Source organism: Gymnoscopelus braueri (assembly GCF_963280865.1).
Source record: "Gymnoscopelus braueri genome assembly, chromosome: 12".
In the NCBI taxonomy this organism is placed as follows: Eukaryota; Metazoa; Chordata; class Actinopteri; order Myctophiformes; family Myctophidae; genus Gymnoscopelus; species Gymnoscopelus braueri.
In genome coordinates this window covers 11,126,463-11,147,936 of record NC_137614.1, presented here as the reverse complement: position 1 = coordinate 11,147,936, position 21,474 = coordinate 11,126,463, and the positions used below count along the sequence as shown (strand labels likewise).

General features: G+C 40.9%; 2 protein-coding genes across 2 annotated transcripts in view; one reads left to right on the top strand and one right to left on the bottom strand.

Annotated features, from left to right (window-relative positions):
- Positions 1-5,315: 5,315 nt before the first annotated feature.
- Positions 5,316-12,046, top strand: tnnt2a (troponin T type 2a (cardiac)). Its single transcript, XM_080444865.1, has 9 exons — positions 5,316-5,445; positions 6,650-6,713; positions 7,157-7,273; positions 7,389-7,466; positions 7,684-7,794; positions 7,983-8,092; positions 8,246-8,336; positions 8,751-8,791; positions 11,772-12,046. The coding sequence occupies exons 2-9, from the start codon at positions 6,657-6,659 to the stop codon at positions 11,803-11,805; spliced, it is 639 nt and encodes a 212-aa protein (XP_080300991.1). The 5' UTR covers positions 5,316-5,445; positions 6,650-6,656; the 3' UTR covers positions 11,806-12,046.
- A 2,304-nt stretch (positions 12,047-14,350) lies between these two features.
- The window catches only part of pkp1a (plakophilin 1a), a 29,684-nt gene continuing 22,560 nt past the window's right edge, over positions 14,351-21,474 (bottom strand). Inside the window, exons 10-15 of the mRNA XM_080445861.1 lie at positions 21,249-21,419; positions 20,189-20,342; positions 19,561-19,747; positions 18,627-18,711; positions 17,365-17,462; positions 14,351-17,192 (exon numbers count right to left, since the gene is read on the bottom strand). Coding sequence (XP_080301987.1) covers positions 17,388-17,462; positions 18,627-18,711; positions 19,561-19,747; positions 20,189-20,342; positions 21,249-21,419 — 672 coding nt within the window. The 3' untranslated portion in view covers positions 14,351-17,192; positions 17,365-17,387. The remainder of the gene's footprint in view (positions 17,193-17,364; positions 17,463-18,626; positions 18,712-19,560; positions 19,748-20,188; positions 20,343-21,248; positions 21,420-21,474) is intronic.

The following is a 21,474-nucleotide window of genomic DNA, read 5'->3' as shown; positions in this document are numbered from 1 at the left end:
CTTTGATTGTAAATTTCTTTCATTGCCTGCCTGTCACTAAATCAATTATGTTTGCTTTAGAGCATGTTTTTCTTGGCACACACAACACCAGAGGTATGTCCAGTGGAGGCAACATGACTCTAAAAAGCAGTCGTCTTAAGAGGAGGATGGATGCTGATAAGAGTACCATGCCTGTGTTTCATCTGTGGCAGCATGCCACTCAGTGCTGTGTGTGTGTGTGTGTGTGTGTGTGTGTGTGTGTGTGTGTGTGTGTGTGTGTGTGTGTGTGTGTGTGTGTGTGTGTGTGTGTGTGTGTGTGTGTGTGTGTGTGTGTGTGTGTGTGTGTGTGCGCGTGCGTGCGTGCGTGCACACTTGTGACTTGTGTATGCATGCATGCATGTCTATTTGAATCCCTATGTGTGAGCCATCGTGTGTGTGTCTGCACGCGCGTGCGTGCGTGCGATGGCGTGCGTGCGTGCGTGCGTGCGTGTGTGTGTGTGCCCTTTAGACATGGTGGTGGCACACACACTCCTGTCCGGGGCATCTGAAGTAGCCTTTTTTGGGAATGGTGATAAGAGAGTGAACAAGCTATCTAAGAAGTTATTAATAAACACAATGGGGTCCCAAGAACTCTAGACCACACTATACATTCCGTCCGTCCGACTGTCTCTGTCCCCGTTGCTCACATCAGTTCCTGCTGGTCCCCAGTCAAACTGGGCACATCCCAGTTGAACGGACTCTTCTGCTCTGTGACTTTCTCTGTCAGTTCTCTCTTCCTCCCTCCATCCCCCTCAGGTATGTTTCACTGATGTTATGCTATTAAGGGTCGATATATAATTATAGAGCATGTACTGTATAGACTGTATGGAAAGAGCGTTTATTGACTGTATGTATAAAGCATTTAGTGACTGTATGGATAGGGGATTTAGTGACTGTACAGCTTACTGCCAATATGAACTACAGCATGAACTGTAATGGCAAGAACCTATCAGTGATTTCAAGAGATGTATGGTGCTGAGGGAATTGAGTTAAAGGTTTTATTTTTTGGTTAAAACAAAACTTCTTTTTTTTGTTAAAAGGTAAAAGCTCTACTAGCTATATTCTGATTGTCATTATTGTTATAGAGTGTTTGTTCAGTAACCTGTGTCTCCAGGTCTTTAGTAAACAGAAAATACATTTTCCGGGGCGACACACGTACTTGTTTCATCCTATCAGGAGAGAGAACACATTTATCAGCTTCAATTTGATAGTGTTTCAATTCACAGTTACATTCAGCAGACGCTCTTATCCAGAGCCACTTACAAGGGAGACCCCTGTTATTGAACAGACAATTTATATAGCAATGATTACTCAGAATATAGAAATGTCTAACACTTATTTTAACACAAAAAAAAAATCCCTTACAGCAACAAATGGTATAGATTAGCACTGTGTAGAGCTGAGTGAATGGAGTACTTTTTGGTTGTTGATGTCCAGGTTTTACTGCTGAAAGACTGAACGCAGACAACCAACCATGTCAGACACAGAGGAAGTGATTGAGGAGCAGGAGTGAGTCAAATATATTTTCTGTGTTTTTTGTTTAGTTTTTTTGTGCGTTCTAAATGTTAGTATTTTTCACAGTAATGATAATTAACCAATACCACGTATGCCTGTGCAGCAAAATCTGGAACTCTCTGTTAAAAAATGGTCTGGATTTTACAATGTACATATCTTGGCCTTGCCAGACTTCTTTTCGTCATTGTAACCGAACCAGCCTCCCCTTATGAATTTATATCTCTGTGACTTTCAGAGATAAACATTTCTGTACACTTGTCTTTATTAACTAAAAAACTGTGGATAGACAGATAAGAATATCATATCCTTTCTATGGTATATTATTGACAGTCAGAAGTGTAGTAGCTCTGTTTTGTAATGACAGAAACCAATCATTCATCATGTCCGTGTCTCTCGTGTTGGCAGGGAGGCAGAAGGTAAGAACTGGAAGCATGACTCACTTATCTATGAGACCCATTTGTTTACTTAGACAGGTGGTTGCTGGGAAAACTTAACTCAACTATCTGTTAAAATGCATACTAGTTAGTTACACAGTAAAAATCCTCAGTGTTAATTTATCCACATGTAACTCTGAGACTATACAAATGTAACCACATGGACCCGGGTCCATTGTATAGATGTATACATACGATACGTACATACAGTACATATAATGCCTTCCTTTGCTTGTATAAGGTTTGGGTGTACAAGGTATGTTCCTTAACTGTAACATACCTTGCCTCCCAAAGAGGTCAAGGCAGCAATAACCTCTCTGTGTTCTAGTATAGTATTTGCATTTCCCACTGTTCATGTGACTAACAACAGTACATTCATATTCCTTCTCTGAACACTGTATATCTGGATTGTGGAGTCACTTGCACGTTTGAGTAGGCTTTGTTTAATGCCATGAATTACTTAAAAGCAGTCACTTCATTTTCCTTTGCAGTCTTACATGCATGTGGTACTAGAAACCAATTTGGAGCTATTGTCACTGTTGTGACCTCACTGTGCTGCTAGCTAGTGATAACTTGTTGTTTATCACGTGCATAAAGCTTTATTTCACAAGGCTGTTTAGTGACTCACGATTGGTTCCATTTGAATCAATCGTGCAAAAGGATCTCTCATCATGTTGCCATGAGGATGGAGATGGGTGTTTTCTCTCCTTACTTCCAAACTTGCTAACTTGCTGTTACCTGTTAGGGCTGGGCGATATGACCTCAAATCAATATCACGATCATTTCAAACATTTGCCTCGATTATGATTAATAAGCGGTTATTCAAAAGAATTGTGAAAACAGCAGATCTACAAGCACGCCTATTTTCACTGTTTCTTTTACACCACCATTGTACATCAAAGTATAATACTGGGTAAGTGGTTAATCGGATTAAACGATTTAGTCAATAAAAAATAAAAAAAGTATAACCTTTTTGGGTCAATTTGTTAATTTCCCAGCCCTACTTGCTGTACTAATCAAACTCATGCTTTGCCCAGCAGAGGAGCAGGGTGTAGAGGAGGAGGAGGAGGAGGTGGAGGAGGAGTTGGAGGAGTTGGTGGAGGAGGTTCAGGAGGAGGTAGAGGAGGAGGTTGCAGAGGAGGAGGAGGCTGAAGAAGGTATTGCTTTGCTGCTACGTTCACTAATGCTGTTTTTCATTCAAATCTATTATTTCATACGGATGGTCAAAAGACAGACTTCTCTCTCCTCTTTCTCGCAAAGTGTGAGTGTGCGCGCACGCACGTACACACACACACACACACACACACACACACACACACACACACACACACACACACACACACACACACACACACACACACACACACACACACACACACACACACACACACACACACACACACACACACACACACACACACACACACACTTCAGTGTTATCTCTAATAAATGCCAGAGCTAGGTAGCTCATTCTGAAGTGAGCAGTCAGATATTCTGTCAAGGTCACATAGCGTGTACATACAGTAGAGTATATTACTCAGTCACAATGTGTCAAGCCCAACATTCATTGTGGAATTTCTCTCTCCAACACCTGCCATCGTGTCTCAGAATGTGCAAAATGACGTCATGCAACATCATTAGTGTGAAACCACCAACTAAAAAGACACACCCGTCCATTTCCGTGGCCACAATGAAAACTCAAGAGAGGTCATTGAAAGGGGAGACGGTGTATTTACTGTCAATCAGTCAGCGAGTCATTAATACAAAAGCTATCAGTTATCAGGATATTGCACACACTGTGATCTCATTGCTGTGCATTTCCTTTTCCCCCAGAGGCCCCGGTAGAGGTAGAGGAGCCCGCGGCGGAGGACGAGGGAGCAGAGGAAGAAGAAGTGAACGAAGAAGAGCAGGGTGAAGGTGAAAGGAAGCATTCACATATACAACCGTGAAATCAGCAGCAAGACATTTTAACAGGATTACTGTCTGACACCACTCACAGCGGTATTGCTAACGAGACGAGAGTCCATGCCTGAGTCAGACAGGCACTCAAATTATCTTCGGTCCGCACGCGCACTGCACTGTGGAATGTGACAGTTCTGCAGTTATATAACTCAGGCGGAGTCGTGCCTATTTTCTCTTCCTATCTGTGTGTACCTGTCTGTTTGTCTGTCTGTCTGTCTGTCCGTCCTACTAATCCCTCTTGCATTGTTTCGCTCACACTCAATGTTTAGTCACAGTGGCTACAGTCAGGGTTCCCATCAGACTACACCCAACGCGGTTGTGCTCTGAACTGGGAGTAGATCAGTTATAATGAGTCAGTATCGTTTCCCGTTGCAGGTATCGCACCACCATACTGTACATCTGATAAGAAAAAAGAAGGACACACACCCACGTGTGTGTGTGTGTGTGTGTGTGTGTGTGTGTGTGTGTGTGTGTGTGTGTGTGTGTGTGTGTGTGTGTGTGTGTGTGTCGCACGCATGCACACACGAAAACACAGTCATAGTCCTTATCATTGTTCTTATGATCTTTCTCCTCTCATCATGTTCTCTGCTCTAACATCTTATCTGTTCGCATTCCTGAAACACCAGCACTTACCAATACAATGGTCAATGTACCCCTATGTCTCTACCCCCCCAAACACACGCACCCAACACGCACACGCACACACACCACTAAAGGGCTGTATACTATATCGATATCTACGTCTACGGTATATCATTCAACACTGTTGTTATTATAAATAGTTTGGTGTGGACACTTTTTAAAACAATATCTATTGCTTGGTGTGTTTCATTTCAGATGGAGGAGAGGAAGGAGAGGAGGGTGGAGGTAATACTGTCTCTATCTGAACGGTGTGGTGCAAAGATAATCGATTAATAGTCGATCCCTATTTTAGGCATGTCATAATAGGTGAAAAGTTTAAAAAAAAAGTTAAATAACAGTGACAATATCAGATCTACAAGCTCACGTGTCACAGAGTTGAGCTTGTACATCTGTTCACTATTTTTGCATGACACCGTTCAACGGTTCAAAGTATAAAATAGGCCTACTGCTTAAGTTGTTAATACATTTGTTGATATAGAATATTTAAAAAACATGCTTCTTGATTATTCGATTAATCAAAAAAGAAAATAATGCATAGTTGCAAGTTGCAACCCTAGAATGGTGTATCACAGTTAAGGACTTGTTTGGTTTGGAATGTCCTCATCATGGCTGTGTATACTGCCAGGTTCAATCATCATTCATTATAATCAGTCATGTGCGGGCAACACATGTCACGCTGCATGATTGAGCATGTGTGTCTCTCTGTGTAAAACACCTACAACTATTGTACAATGTGTGATTAATCTTGTCAGCTCTGTGTGAGTTGTATTCGATTGTCTGGGAGTACAGAATGGATTCCCCACATACATGGAATCCTGTATTTCTTATTCTTATTCGCAGAGGGAGAGGAAGAGGCTAAACCCAAGTTCAACAAGTGAGTAATACTGTAGGCATGCACACACAGATGCGCGCACATACACACACACACACACACACAGCAAATATAGCAGATCTGCATCTCACAGCGAATTGCTATGCTATAAATTGTGAGATTGAAAGTATAAAAGTATACTTTGAAAGTATAAAATAAAATAAGGCTCAAGTAATTTAAAACTAGGAAACGACAACACAATTATCAATCAACAATATCACAACATTGTGTCACACAACGATGTGCCAGATGATAATCTATATAATACCGATAATATTGCCCAGCCCTATCTATGTGTGTATGTAGACTGTAGAGTATGTCTATATTGTATGTCACTCGTTCCACTTTTCTTTTTACTGCTGTTACAAACCCAATGTCCTCTGGGTTACATTAAAGCTTTACCTTACCTCACCGTACACACTGTACACGTGTGCATCCCACACATGCACACACATGCAATTACATAAAGGGTGGATTAACGACCGGCCGTATTATGTTCTCTCACAGTACATTCCCTTCCTGTCTCTATAGTGCACTCACATCCTCCATTCACACTCGACAACAACCCCTCCTTTAAAAACATCAACCCTATACTGTATACTCTATACTGTACTATACTGTGTATACTGTATAAGTCATTGACCGGAGTCCCTCAGGGCTCTATACTACAGTATAGGCCCCCTCCTTTTTTCACACCATACTGTATCTCTTCTAGCCAGGTAATAGCCAAGTGAAACTGGAGCCAGGTATGCGTCTTCTGTTTTCCTTCCTTCGCCTTGGGTGCTCAGCTGACAAGATAAACTCAATAGGATGAAATCCACCAAGGTGGAAGGAAGCGGCACTCCAAAATAAAAGTAGCAAGACAATGTCAGTCAGTTAACCATATTTCTTTATTCTGACGCGTTTCAGCGTTATGCCTTCATCAGAGCAAGTTAAAATATATATAATAGCTGTACAAAGTAACTCACAACACGTCCTAACGCAACGCGTTGTGAGCTTGTACTGTACATCAGCTATTTTTGCCAAATGTTCAAGGGTCAAAACTCACTTTCCTGTTGCAATCTTGCATGGTTTCTCTTTCAGCTTCTTTCATACATGCAGTACATTTATTTATCTCCTTTAATTTTACTGGCATGCATTTTTACTTTTTGCAAACCCTATTTGTAACAGTTGTTTTATTTGGGAAGTTTAATTTTTTAATCTGCAGGCCGTTCATGATGCCCAACCTCATCCCACCAAAGATCCCGGATGGAGAGAAGGTGGATTTTGATGTGAGTACCAGACTAGAGACCTAAGCAGAGGCTTGCTCAAGAAAACTTCAACACTAACTCAGGGGGAGCCCGGGATCGAACTGGGAACCTTCCGTTTCCTAAGCAGCCGCCCCAATCTACAAGCTCACAATGTGAGCTTGTAGATGAATAGCCAAAGTAAAATAAAATAGGGATAAAGTGGTTAAAATGGAAAGGTCCTCCTGAGATGGCTTTGTATGATTGTCCATATAACCTCCCAATCAACTTAACTCAACTGTCCTTTAGTTTCCTTGTGTATTTTTGTTAAATGAACAATCAATTAATTGATTTGTTTATCATTTAAATCTAGAACTGACATTGATTCCTATGAGTCTTTTCCTCTTGAGGGAGCCCCTAAACATAATGGGCAGCAACCCCTGGTCCGAGAGACAAGAGACCTAGTGAACACCGATCTGTTTCAACAGGACATCCACCGGAAGAGGATGGAGAAAGACCTGACGGAGCTGCAGACACTGATCGAGGCTCACTTTGTGAACAGGAAGAAGGAGGAAGAGGAGCTCATTAATCTCACGGACAGGATTGTGAGTGACCCACCCACACCACGATCTGACATCACCACACATACTGTACATAAATGTACGTATGCAGGATGTAGGATTGGGATTTGATCTTAAAATTGAATGATGCATTCTGCAGGAAAAGCGTCGCTCAGAACGTGCGGAGCAGCACAGGATCCGCAGTGATAGAGATAAAGAACGACAGAAGCGTCTCGAGGTACAGTACGGTTAAAGCCAACCAAGTTGCTGTATCATGCATCAGTGTTCTCTGCACAGACTGACCACCCCTACATTTTAATTTCTTTATTTGGATTTTCAGTTAAAGACATAATCATGTCAGGAAAAAAAAAGCAATGCAATGCAATGTACATGATGAAGATCATGATCACAACACACACACACACACACCTCATCTCTATCCTTCTTCTCTCCAGGTTGAGAGGACTCGCAAGGAGGATGAGGTAGCCAAGAAGAGAGCAGACGATGATGCTAAGAAGAATAAAACTCTAACCAGCCTCCACTTTGGAGGCTACATGCAGAAGGTGGTGAGTAGGAGGAGGGCCAGTGAACAGCCCTGGGACTTTTGCTACAAAATAAATATACTTTCTGGTACAACAACGCAGTTAGCAGAAAATAACTGATTTTCAACTAAAATTGCAATGCTGTACTTTTTTTTAATATTTCCACAGTGACATTATTAGTTATTATTATAATAATCTCCCTCTTCTCATAGGCAGCGCAGCGGAGCGGCAAGAGGCAAACAGAGAGAGAGAAGAAGAAGAAGATACTGCACGACAGGCGTAAAAATCTGGACATCGATCACTTGAGCCAGGAGGCACTCAAGTGAGTGGAGCACCACTGTGATAAAATAACATACGTATAAGGCTTTTTTTTGTGAGGGGCTCTTGCATCTGTTCTTTTTTAACGGGACTTGTATTTTGATGAAAATAACACTTGACCTCAAGATAATGATCTTCTGTGTCATGTTGTCCACAGGGAGAAAGCCAAGGCGCTGTGGGAATGGATGCACCAGCTGGAGGCAGAGAAGTTTGATTTCCAGTACCATACTACCAGACAGAAATATGAGGTCAGTAAAGCAACATACAGCAGGGGTCTTCAACAGGGGGTCCTCAGAGTTATAGGGGGTCCGCCAAATGTTTGTGTGATGGGGGCTATTTTCAGAGAGTTGGTGTAGAGGGAAAAAGAGCAGACCAAGTACAGAGCCAAAGGTCAAGTTGACTAAATATTGAGGGTTTAAAAAGTTAACTATCTGAAAATTCACATTAACATGAATCCAACTATCTATGAAATCTATGAAAAAGTTTAATCTGCGACACAATTTTATTCACTATGTAGTGGGGGGGTCCCTGCTTCATCTCTCTCTCAGCTAAGGGGTCCTTGGGCTGATTATTTTTTTAAGACCCCTGCTGCACAGTACAGTGAAGTGCAGAATAAGATGGAACTTAGTCCGATTGATATTTTGTTTTCCTTTGTGTTTCAGATAAACGTGCTCAGGAACCGTGTGAGCGACCACCAGAAAAAGTGAGAACATTTTCAATGCATCATTCAAATGCAAAACATAATACATTTTAGGAAGGAAGCCACGGCGGGCCACATGAATTCTGCCCTCTTGCCACAATTGGCCCACAGGCCAGACTTTGGCCTATAGCCCTAGACCTATAACTTTATTGAAGGGGGGTCCCCAGATGACAGTGAAGTGACAATCAGGGACTTTTAAGACCTTTTTAATACCTAAAAAAAGACCATTACTGCACAAAAAGTAATCAACAAATTATACTATAAGGCCAAAATTTCTAATAATATATATATATCGGCTATTTTTTAAAATAGCCGATCTACAAGCTTGTAGATCTTCTATTTTCACAATATTTATCTGTGGAACCAAGTCAAACTAAATTTAAAGCCTCAAGTGCTCAATTCCAAGTGCTTATCAGGGTGGGGGGTCCCCAGTTTAAATATGATTATTTTAGGGGGTCCCCAGTTCAGGTCTTGGCCTGAAAAGGTTGAGAACCACTGGGCTAGCCTTCTCAGGCCAACGAGTACTGCTAGACATGATGGGGTTCGGTTCAGAGACTCACCTCATGCAGGGTTGTGGGGGGACATGGTGGGGTTCGGTTCAGTGCTGCTGACTTAGTTTCTCCACTGTTGCAGTCTTCAGGTGGATGGACATCCTTGTTGGCAGGTTGTGTGGCACTGTCCGACTGATATTCATATTGGGACCCATTCCATATGGTTTCAAATCAATATGACTTAAAACAACTATAAAACATTTGGCCTGTCACTCACAACTTCAGGGGGGGTCTCGTCTCGCGCTTCCTGCGCAGCATCTCTAGATGCTCGTTTCCATGGAAACCGAGCTGGGCCACTTGAACGAAAATATGGCTACAGGCTTCTTTGTCTACTGCAAAAATAGCCCATGTAGGCTACTTTATGTTAATATATTAATGTATCAATTTATTATGTAGGCTTATGTAGCTACACTGTATGGGTTAAGATACTAAAATAAAAATGTTTTGCCGAGTTTTCGGCATGAGGGCAACGTGTGGAGGTAAAGTAGGCTTCTTTGTTTACATACTGTGGTCTCATAAACCCCCGATTTTAAACTCTATGAATAAACCAGTCACTTGAGACAGAGATGTTTCTGGTGTTAAGTAGAAGTAATAGTTCAAAGGTGATAATAGGCACAACGCGCACGACGTCGCAAATCCATAAAACAAACGTCTGTTCTGAAGTGGTTTGTCCTTTCAGGAAACTCAGAGCAATTCAACGAGCGCGCGCCGCGCGCTTCGCGCCAGTGTTGCCAGATAATGCGAGAGAAACAAGTAACCAGTTGCTTATTTTTGGCTTGTTTTTGTAGACTTGGCCGCTTGTTTCTCTTGCACTATCTGGCAACACTGGACATAGAGCTAGTGTGTGGGATACAGGTCAAATGGTACCTAAACATTGTGGGTAGACTACCTACTACCTACTACTACCTCAATGTTAAACTTAAACTGGCAGGTTCTTTCACCAAAATGTAGCAAGGATTGGTGGAGCAGTCGTTCTCAAACTATTTGTGCTCAGGCCTTATTATTATTATTTTAATCACAGCACCCCTAAATTACATTGTTACTTAGAACTCTATCACCTTATATTTATGTCATATTTGACTACTTTTTTTTACATTTAGCATGACAGTAGGCCCTAGGCCCTACTATACTATTTGTATCATTGTGTGTCCCTGAGCAAGACACTTAACCCCTAATTGCTCCCCGAGCACTGCACAATGACTGCTCACTGCACCTAGTGATTATAGGATGCAAATATACATCCTATAATCGTATGCAAATATACAGTGACAAAAAACACCCCAAGGAGTGGGGGGACCAATATTATTATTATAATTACATACAATGATTTTATTGTTATTATTATTATTAGATGTCAGATGATGATGATGGCAACCACAACATTGCATACTGTATATGTCATGAGGAAAGCTTGAGAGAATATCAGTTTTACGGTTAGAAGAACTGATTGAAAATAACTTTGTACTTCACATTTAAACTGATACAAAATAATTGTTTAAGTGATATTGGTAAACCCCAAATATTATCAAAGTATTCTGCTGTACCCCTGGCCCTGGACTGATGCCCACTTTGAGAAAGCCTGGTGTACAGTGCAGTATTATGAGTGTGAGAGGTCTTTGTATTCGGTGGTTTGAGTTCAAAGGCACTCGCGCAGACATCTGTCCAAAGCATTTCATTACAGGTAGTTTGATTCCAGAGAAAATGCACACACACACAAACACACACAACTAATTATCAGTCTTAGACATACTCTACCTGATATAGACTGCAATCAACACTGAACACAGCCACAAATAGAGGCCTAGAGAGAATATTACTGCCTCTCTAAAAGTCTGACTCAAACTGTATCATAGGCTTACATCTCTGCCGGTACACAATGTGCTTTTACATTCACCAGACAGTGTATTATGTCTAGTATACAGACCCCACCGCTCTACCAGTTGCTGTTAAGAGTAAGCCGCGACAGTTGTGCATTCACTGTGCTTAGCATGCCACCGTGTGTGTGTGTGTGTGTGTGTGTGTGTGTGGGTGTGTGTGGGTGTGTGGGTGTGTGTGTACTTGTATTACTATACTTGTGAGGGTCAAATGTTCCCACAAGTATGGTATAATTTGCTAAATAGATATTGTGAGGACAGTTTTCCTGGTCCTCACTAGAGGAATCGTTTAGTTTTTTTGGGGGTGGTTAGAGTTACAGTATGCCTGATGTTTACTTAGTTGTGCACCAAAATAACATCTTTACAATTGCAGTCCTAAAATGTTGACATTCTCATTCTCTACGCGTGTTATTTTTGTAATGGCTGGTGGGGTCCGTGGCCTCAAAATGTCACTAATGTTCATTCCCATTGTTCTCCGTTTGAGTGTGATCCTTTGGAAGTCATACGTGGGAAAGTGTGTCTCTAGTCTCCGACAATGAATCTTTCTGTTTACGACAGCTCCAAGAGGACCAAGAGAGCCCTGAGGAAATAAAACTCTTTGCTGACGGAGCAGATCAACCACCTGCCCCGCCCGAAACAGCCGTCGCCTCTTCCAAAGTGTCTCACACCAGTGCAGCAGCTCCACCCTGGCATCACCTGCTGCTGCCCCGCCTGGCCTGCCCAACATGGCTGCTTTCCAGACAGTTCCTCCTGCTATCACGTTCCCTTCTGTCTTGTTGTGGTCTCCGGTTGTGTACTTTAATTAAACTATATGACTGATTTATCTTTCCTAAAGTGTGCGAGTGTAAATAAAAAAAGAATTTCAATTCAAGTTGTTCAATTGTTGTGTACTTAGCACAGTGATGTCCCACCAACATTGTGCTGCTTGTACCTGTATGAGTGTGTGTGTGTGTGTGTGTGTGTGTGTGTGTGTGTGTGTGTGTGTGTGTGTGTGTGTGTGTGTGTGTGTGTGTGTGCGTGCAACAAATGTATTTTTTGTTTTGTTTGTTTGTTTCTGTCGTTGTTTTATGAACATTCAAAGCTAAAGGCGGTCATATCATATGACATTGCATTATGGTCAAATCATGCATGAAACCAGACAGAGAAGCAGAGACGGAGAGACACCTTCCAAAAAACTCAAGCATTGACATGTTTCAGACACAAATGTGCTTGCAGGGGAACACCCAGGCCTCCACCCAATCACACACACAGCCAAATAATTAGACATGACACACACACACACAGATCAGATGAGAACAAATGAGTCACTTTCGTTTAGCATTCATTGCTCTGGTGAAAGTTATATTGGTGATTCTCAGAACTTTTTGTCAGCTACTAAAAAAGGTATTCCAGTCTCCTAGTTTCAACGAACAACTGACAATATTTTGAAGTGTCAACACAATTCCACAATTTTAGAAACTTCCAAGATACTTGATCAGACCTGTGGTTGTGGAACCACAATATATTTATTGGCATGGATCTAGGGGTGGTATATGAAACTATTCTGATTCTTGGAAATATTATGGCCTCCCTCAGGGGTGAAACGTGATCAGTTTTGGTGGTATGATAGGCCCTAAACCTGTGGTTAGACAACGTTGTAACTGCAATTTGTGGGAAGCTTGCACAAAAGCTATTTCAAAGACTATTTTATACGTGGTGTGTATACTTGTGATGTGACCAGTGGTGTAAAGTAACTAAGTACACTCAAGTAAGTAAGTATTACTCAATTACTGTACTAAGGGTTAGGGTTCAATTTTGAGGTATTTTTATTTTAGTGGAGTATTTCCAATTTTCTGTATACTTTTACTTCTACTCCACTGCATCTCAGGGGCAAATATTATACTTTTACTCCACTATTTGAAAACTTTAGTTACTGGTTACTTTGTAGATTTTGATTATTATTACAAAACATAGGCCTACATTAACCACTTCAGGGCTATATAATTCGACCATTTAAAATAGCCGATCTACAGCTATTTTCAAAAGATTGCTATTTTCAAAAGATTTGTATATATTTTGCACATTTGAAAACTTGTGAAATGGGACCTTCAGCATAATGGGTACTTTTTACTTTTGGTACTTCCGGACTTTTACTTGTAACAGATTATTTCTACATGACAGTATTGATACTTTTACTTAAGTAAGAAATGTGGGTACTTTTTCCACCACTGGATGTGACAATAAAGTCAAGTTGAAGTTTTTTAGCATTTGAACAATGGAGGACAACAATCCACCCCCTGGACACGGCGTTGTTCATTCATGTGAGAGTGGTCAGTGCTGTGTGGTTCTAAAAACTTACCACATTCCTCCACAACATTATTACACAACAGTTAGGATGGGTAAAATGACACATTTCACATAATGTGCAAATGTACGTGATAAATAACCCCAAAATAACCCCAAAACAAAACACAGGGAAAAAAACGCTGTATGGGAAAGACATGAAAATGTGCCCAGTTCACAGAATTATGGTGTATTAAAGAAAGGTGGCATTGTATGTGCATAGATAGACTTTTTGTTACCCCTTTATTTTGACTCCTCTGGTGCGACATCCTCTTGGACCAATACCATTTACAAAAGTGATTTTTTATTTCTTCTCCATGTCTTTACAATGAAGGACAAACATTTACGGCTATCCAGCCTTCGTCAGTGGATAGCCGAAACGTTTGTCCTTCATTGTAAAGACATGGAGAAGAAATTAAAAAAATCACTTTTGTAAATGGTATTGGTCTTTCTTCTCCATGTATTTACAGTGAAAATCAAACGTTTCTGCTATCCACTGACGAAGGCTAGATAGCCAAAAATGTTTGTCCCTTCATTGTACATGAGACATGGAGAAGAAATAAAAAAGTTAACTCACTCTTGTCATTCTGAGTGCGACCCATCACTTTTGTAAATGGTATTGTATGTGCATAACGACCACTTTGATTTCAATTGTTACAGTCAAATATTCTGTCTCTGTCTCTACCACCAACTGGTGGTGGGTGCATGCAGGGTATTTTATAATGGCCAGAACTTAATAACAGATCAGTATTGCTGATTCTTCTAACCCGTATTCACCGAGACAGGCGACTGGAAAGACAACAAAGAGATGGAGATGGTATTTGGTGGAAAAATAGCTTCTCACACATTTAATCAACATTAAAGAATGAAGGTGCTGCCATAAAAAGAAACATTTCAGACTTATTTACAAGAATGTAGGTCAATGACAAAGGCAAAATCATGTCTAGAAAATGTCACTAATTGTTTGTAAATTCATGCAAGTGGGCTTTATTATGATACATTAGTCTCGCTCCTAAAAACTGCTGATCTGAAAGTAGATGTTATTTTAGATACTTCTCATGGTACACAGAATTTGGCACGGATGAAAATGTAATACATTTAAGAGATCTGTTTTCAACTGACTTGGTTTCCAAAGAAAGGCCATTTTCACATTTAAGATTAGGCCCAGAATATGTAAATATATACTGTAATATGCAGATGAAAAGTTTGGTTATTTTGAACATGGTGGAAATAATAATGAAAGACCACTGACACATTCTTTTGTACATAGTACAGTATATTCTACATATTGTTTTCTGCATGTTTTAGATCTTACAAGGCAACAGATACAGCTTTCTCCAAAATTACATTCCACACTTCCATTCACTCTTACCATAGAACCTACAGATATAGACTGTCTGAGCATAGTTTTTCAGAACCTATGCATGTCTCAGCAAGTCTCAGCAAATAAAATGCATTATAGAATAGATTGGTACTATAGGTGTAGCATTGTTACACTGTTTCACACAGTGTTCATATGTTTTAATGATTTGATTATGATTCACAAAAGTAATAAAGTTCCATATTAGTCCGAATTAACGTCTTCTTTAAAAACAAAAACAAAACAATGTTCAGTAGATTATTTCTGTCATTTATAGTTATTATTATCTTGAATGAGAACAATGCAATTAATATTGGGGGCACAAGAAGCAGTTTTGGTTAATTATAAAAACTAACATAGTATAGACAACATACAGAAATGGAATAATAAACAGCTAGATCAATGAATGATGCAAACAGAAAAGGTAAGAATATGATCATTTCCATACACTGAGTATTTTAGAAATGGAATATTTACAGTGCTGTCGTGTGGCAACATCCTAACTACAAGTTTTGTATTTTTCCAAGACTTGCCGTTATTGCCAAATTATGAACAGCCTACATAAAAAAAAACATTGCTGTTCTCTAGCACTGACTTTTTGCATCATAAAAGGGTTTACATCTACGGTCAGAGGGAAAGTAAAGTAAAGAAACATAACCTGTCTGACCCAAACCCCCTTTTCTCTTTTAAACATGCAGCCTACTATTTACTTTCCTTTTCGGTTCGTTTATCCAATGGCTGCTACTGAAACCTAGATACCTCCGCTGATCCCTCTCTAACCTATTCAAGCATGTTTGAAAATAAATTCACTACAACTTTAGAGACATGTCTCGCTCCTCCATGCAACAATACTTGGGCAGTCATTTGTGGCCCTTTCCGTTGCATAGCCCCGTCTCGGCACACCACCGTTCTACACAAATTAGTTGCCTTTCCATTAGTTCCTGGTACATAGTACCAGTGCCAAGAATGTATGTGTTGACAACGGGTATTGTATAACCGGGTGGGGCATGCATTACCAACTTGCATCGCTCTCGAGTGGGCCGTTTAGTTGTTTTATATTTGTATTTTGTATATTCTCTTTGTGAGGATGTCTTCCGTGTATAATTGCTGTTAGAAATATGTGAGATTAGACTGCATTGTGTTTGTCTGTGTTTACTGTTTATATATATATCGTTGCTGTCCGGCAGGAACCAGCTAACTCCATTTTGACGCTTTTGTATTTATTTCCATAATTCAGGCGTCTGTGTGTTGGTAAAACAAATATTGAACCAATGAAAAGCATTAAAAAGCGCTTCTGACAAAACCAGCTAACTCCATTGGATCCTCAAATGTTCTGCTAAACCAGCAAAGTCCACCGGAGTTAGCTGGTTTTGCTGACTCCTCCTAACCCCACTCTTTTTCATTTCCTGAAAAATGAACATTTTGGAGTTAGCTGGTTCCTGCCGGACAGCAGAGATATGCAATATAAGGAGCTCTGAGTGCACAAATGTAACCAAATGCATCCTGTTGCCGTCTTTCCTGTCTGTACATGTATGATTCCTGCACTTGTAAATATAGCATGGAGCAGTAGGAGTTAATCGTTTAGCTTTTCTCGTAAATATAAATGTCACTGTGACACTTTCTTGCATTTATTTCTCTTTGTGTTGCACTCTTTTAGATCCACAGAATCGGGCATTCAACTATTAACAAACATTTAAACTAGTTATTGTAAATGAGAAATGAATAAATGTTGAGTAACTGCAAAGCAAGTAGGACAGAGGCATGGTGAGCCGGGAATATATGGAAACGGGCCCTTAGTCATTCTTTTTGGACAGTTTTACCAACGATGCCCTTTGAGAATTAGACGTTGTCTGCAGGTAGCTTTTGCCCATGCAGATAAGATGGATTATTTTAACACTGGATTTCATCACAAGCGTGCTTTAGCCTAATTTATACTTTGTCGCACGACCGTGTCACTCGCCAAAAATAGCAGATTTTCAAGCTAACAGCGCAACACAATTAAATTAGGCTTTATACTTCCCGTGCACACTAAACATTATGTACAATTACAAATACACAGATATGTCCAAATTAATTATGTACACTACGCTATAAAAAACCAACACTTGGCAAGCCTCAAGATGATTGTGTCAATAAAAGCTCTCTTTCATCTACAGTACAGTATATAATTTACAGCATTTATGATGTATCATAATTGACAGGTACTTTCAACAGGCGTTAAGTGAATGAATGAAGGTGATTATTGCGACAATGGCTCTTGAGCTCTCCCCATGGCACGGGCGCATCCACCGCAGTATCTAAACATGATGGAGCAGGGCCACACAGGGAGGGAGAGAGAGAGAGAGAGAGAGAGAGAGAGAGAGAGGTTGATAATTAAAGACAGTTTCGAGGAAAGTTCAAGAAAGTTCAAGAATGCACAGTGTCATGACAACATTTTAACTGTGATCCCAGAAAGAGAGCTTTCAATACCTGTGTGTAATGATGATGATGACTCATTCGATGACCTGTACCGACTTGTGTGCTGCGGTGGTGGCGTCATTGATGAACAGAGCTTTGGCCATCCCCAGCTGCACATGGAAGAGTTCACAATAACGCATGTTTAAAATAGCAAAGCAGATGTATGCAGACAAGTCTAATTTTGTTAATCAGATTACATTTAAAAAAATATGAAATATTGATTATTTTCTTTCTCTCTCTCGCTTTCTTGATCACTTCATTTTAATCCTGAACTATAATTCTTCATCACATGACGGTGTCTTGTGCCGAAAGTAGCAGATCGGCTATTTCCGGGCGCATTACACCATTGTACGAAGAAGTATGATGAGTATTAATCTATCTACTTCTCACCCTTCACTATCCCTCAACTAACAGACAAGTGAGGAATGAGAACCAGTCTCACAGGATTCCAGTGGGACTGTTTCCACACTCTGCCCAGAGTGTGGGTGGGGCAGTGTGCAAGGGAGCGGGGGAGGAGGGGAGGGTGAGAGAGGGCCGGGAACGTGCCCGCACAAACTATACTGTACGGTACAGTACATCAGAGGTTCTCGAACATTACAATTTCAAGGACCCCCAGTTTGCTATGCATTAGGCCACGGACGGGCCCCCATAACTCTGAGAGCGTACAAACTGAAACAAATGGACCCATTGGTTCCATTTGTACGCTCTCAGGGTTACAGACCTGTAAGGGTCCATTTGGTCCAATCATTTAGCTGGGGGCCCCCTGGAAACCCCCTCGGAGGATCCCTGGGGGTCCACTTTGAGAAAGCAATGCACATCTAACCCAGCCCCTCCCAACAGGTGAAGCCATTTGTCCGCAGTGTGCACATACACCATAGTGTAATCCATTAAGACCGGGAACGCATCCGTGTCATTTTAAGATTTCTTTGGCAATTAAAAAAATAGCACTGACTGCCACGCTATGAGCTTGTAGATCTGCTATTTTTAGAAAAATCGTGAAAAATTAGTGCAAATCTTTGAATATATATATATATATGTTTTAAAGCGAACATTTTTAACTCCGATCTGTGCTTCTGGGGGGTCCCTGGAACAACATATTTTGAGATGGGGGTCTGCGGCCAAATACATATCATTTTGGGTGTCCTTGACATGGAAAAGTTGGAGCACCACTGATATACAGTAGCAACATACTGTACTGTTAGGATTTAGAAAACATTTTTCCCGGATTGAATGGGTTAACCTGTGTGCTGCAAGTTGTGTTAGAGTGGTGTTACCTTTTTTAGAGTCCCCTGCAAACTCTTCTCGTGCCATAGGTTGTAGAGCAGTAATGCTGCTGCTTTACTGCCTTTAGGAAAAGACCTAGAATGAAAACACAGGGGTCAGTGGAAAAACAATCGGATGGAGAATAATATGTGTTTCTGTATAAACAAGAACAAAATAAAAATAAATAGCCGATATGCATGTTACAAGAATGTTGCAATAGAGTGGCATTTTAAATACAAAGCCTCAAATTTACATGATCATAAGTGCTACTCTTGCACATTGTCATAATATACACACTCTCGTGGAATTCTGGATCAATCGGTAATTGATGAGGCAATAGGAGTTGAGACAATATTATAGGAGGTAATGGTTAAGCTTTACTGTACATGATATCACAGGGAGAAGTACAATAGCACTCAGGTCTGTGTAGTTCTGCCAAGGAGCACAGGTCTCAGACCATACTGAGACCTGTAGCTGTAGCTGCTTCAAGGACAAGCCGAACCATAACAAGACAGGGTGTAACCAAAACAATAGCTATCAGTACCTAGTGGAGACATCTAGGCTCTTACAAGCTTCCAAATATCATAATGTATTATATAAGTTCTATAAGTTGATGGTAAAATATGAAGGTTAGATATAAACAACCCTAATAACAATATAGTATAATGCATAATGTTTCTGCAACACACAGGAACACACCTCTGTCTGTCTGTCTGTCTGTCTGTCTGTCTGTCTGTCTGTCTGCCTATCTATCCTTCAACCTGTTTATATATACAGTGTATGAAAATGGTCAATCATTTTGTTTCTTTTTAGTGATCAATATTTTCTAAACAAATTCTGATGAGTATTGGTATTACAATGTTCGGTTCTGCTTTACAATATCTTGCAGTCGTTGCTGCATTAGGCTACTAACGGCAGGTCGTTGCACTGCAGGGCAAATCTTACTCGTTCTCGCTGATGTCGGTCAGTGACGTCACCAGCTCGTTGTTGAGGATCTTCTTGCTGACCTCGGCATCGACCGGCAACAGGCCGCGTACGGTGTGACAGGTGGACGCTATGGTGTCGTCACAGTTGCCCATCTCTTTGGCGCCAGAGGTCAGGCGACCGGCCAGCTCAGGGAGAAGCTGCCGTGCTGAACGGGACACACAAAGCACACAGCATGGACTTTAAGAGCAATAATGGTTATTAAACTTTTTTCATGTCAAGGACCCTCAAATAATAATTGTATGTACAGTATGTCGTGATAATGTGATAATGCTGCATAATTTCTGTGAATAAAATTGAGTAAATATGTATACGTAATCAGATTTTACTTTCCACGATTATAGGCATAAAAACATTTGGCATATCAGCCACACCAACTTGAAAAGAGACATTTGCAGAAGCCTTACAATGGTTGGTGTAAATATCAGGTTTGGGTAAGACTATTAATAATAATAATAATAATTTGATGATGCTCTAGCTTTTTCTTTTCTTTTTCTTACAGATAAATAAACCATGATCACAATATCTGGGGAAATAATCAGCTGTGCATCTCTAATATCCATCCTGGCTGTGTGATGTTTGTCCATACCCATGGAGATCTGGAGGCTGCTGGTCCGTGACAGGTTTCCCATCAGAGACATAGCGGCCTTCTGCAGGCCCTGGTTGGGAGACTGAATAAGAGGGGAGACGTAATGCAGAGCCCCCAGCTTCTGAACCATGACCTGGCTCATGGCATTGGACCCCTGGAAAGTAAACCAAACCAGAAGGGGGTGAAAGGTCATTTCTCCTTCATAGTTACTGTAGTAGTCTCGCGTAGCCAGACAACTATTCCACCAATCTCTGAATGCTGACGGAAGCATTTGAAAATCGTGGGTGGCAACAGTCTGGCCACTAGTTAGTTAGTGACTTTCTCACACTCTGTCTGTCTGTCTGTCTGTCTGTCTGTCTGTCTGTCTGTCTGTCTGTCTGTCTGTCTGTCTGTCTGTCTGTCTGTCTGTCTGTCTGTCTGTCTGTCTGTCTGTCTGTCTGTCTGTCTGTCTGTCTGTCTGTCTGTCTGTCTGTCTGTCTGTCTGTCTGTCTGTCTGTCTGTCTGTCTGTCTGTCTGTCTGTCTGTCTGTCTGTCTGTCTGTCTATCTGTCTGTCTGTCTGCTCCCTCGAAAACATCCGTACACACATGGGCTGCAACTATCGATTATCTTATTAGTGGTTATTCTATCTTTTACTTTTTCCATTCATCGAGAAGCACATTTCTGGGTAATTACTTAAAAAATGTAATCCTACATCAACACAGATCTACAAGCTCAGATGTACAAGCACAGATCTACAACCCCCACCCCCCCCCCCCCCAAATACGTGGCAATGTGACAGTGTCACATTGCGTGTCACAGTGTGCGTGGGAACTCATTTCAAACAAACTCAGTGCTTTTATGAGTTATCCAGTTAAGTAGACCTTGTATTGTGAATTGTACTTCCATGTACTGTTTCTCATGTCTTACTAAATAAAGTACATCAATCAATCAGTACATCAATCAATCTCGAGCTTGTAGATCTGTATTTTCTGTGCTTTTGAATACAGATGACTTTATTTAAATAGATTATAATTTTTTATTATCGATTACTGATAATTTATATTAACTGTTGCCTCTCACCGGCCCCTTGGTGGCAGTGAGGTTCTGTAGGGCCCCACAGCAGGCCTCCAAGGTGGCATCTTTCTGGGAAGAGCCGAGCAGTGACAGGTAGGTCTTCAGTGCCTTAGGATGGCACAGCCAGTGAACGCCCGATGGGTTAGTGTCTTCAGGGTCCTCCAAATCAATCTTAATCTAATAGTTAGAGGAGAGGAGAGGAGAGGAGAGGAGAGGAGAGGAGAGGAGAGGA

Bases quoted from the DNA above. Each gene is read 5' to 3' on its own strand.
- tnnt2a (XM_080444865.1), top strand. From the start codon at position 6,657: ATGATGCCCAACCTCATCCCACCAAAGATCCCGGATGGAGAGAAGGTG. The intron at 6,714-7,156 runs GTGAGTACCAGA...CTGTTTCAACAG, and splicing joins GAGAGAAGGTGGATTTTGAT to GACATCCACCGGAAGAGGAT. The intron at 7,467-7,683 runs GTACAGTACGGT...TCTTCTCTCCAG, and splicing joins AACGACAGAAGCGTCTCGAG to GTTGAGAGGACTCGCAAGGA.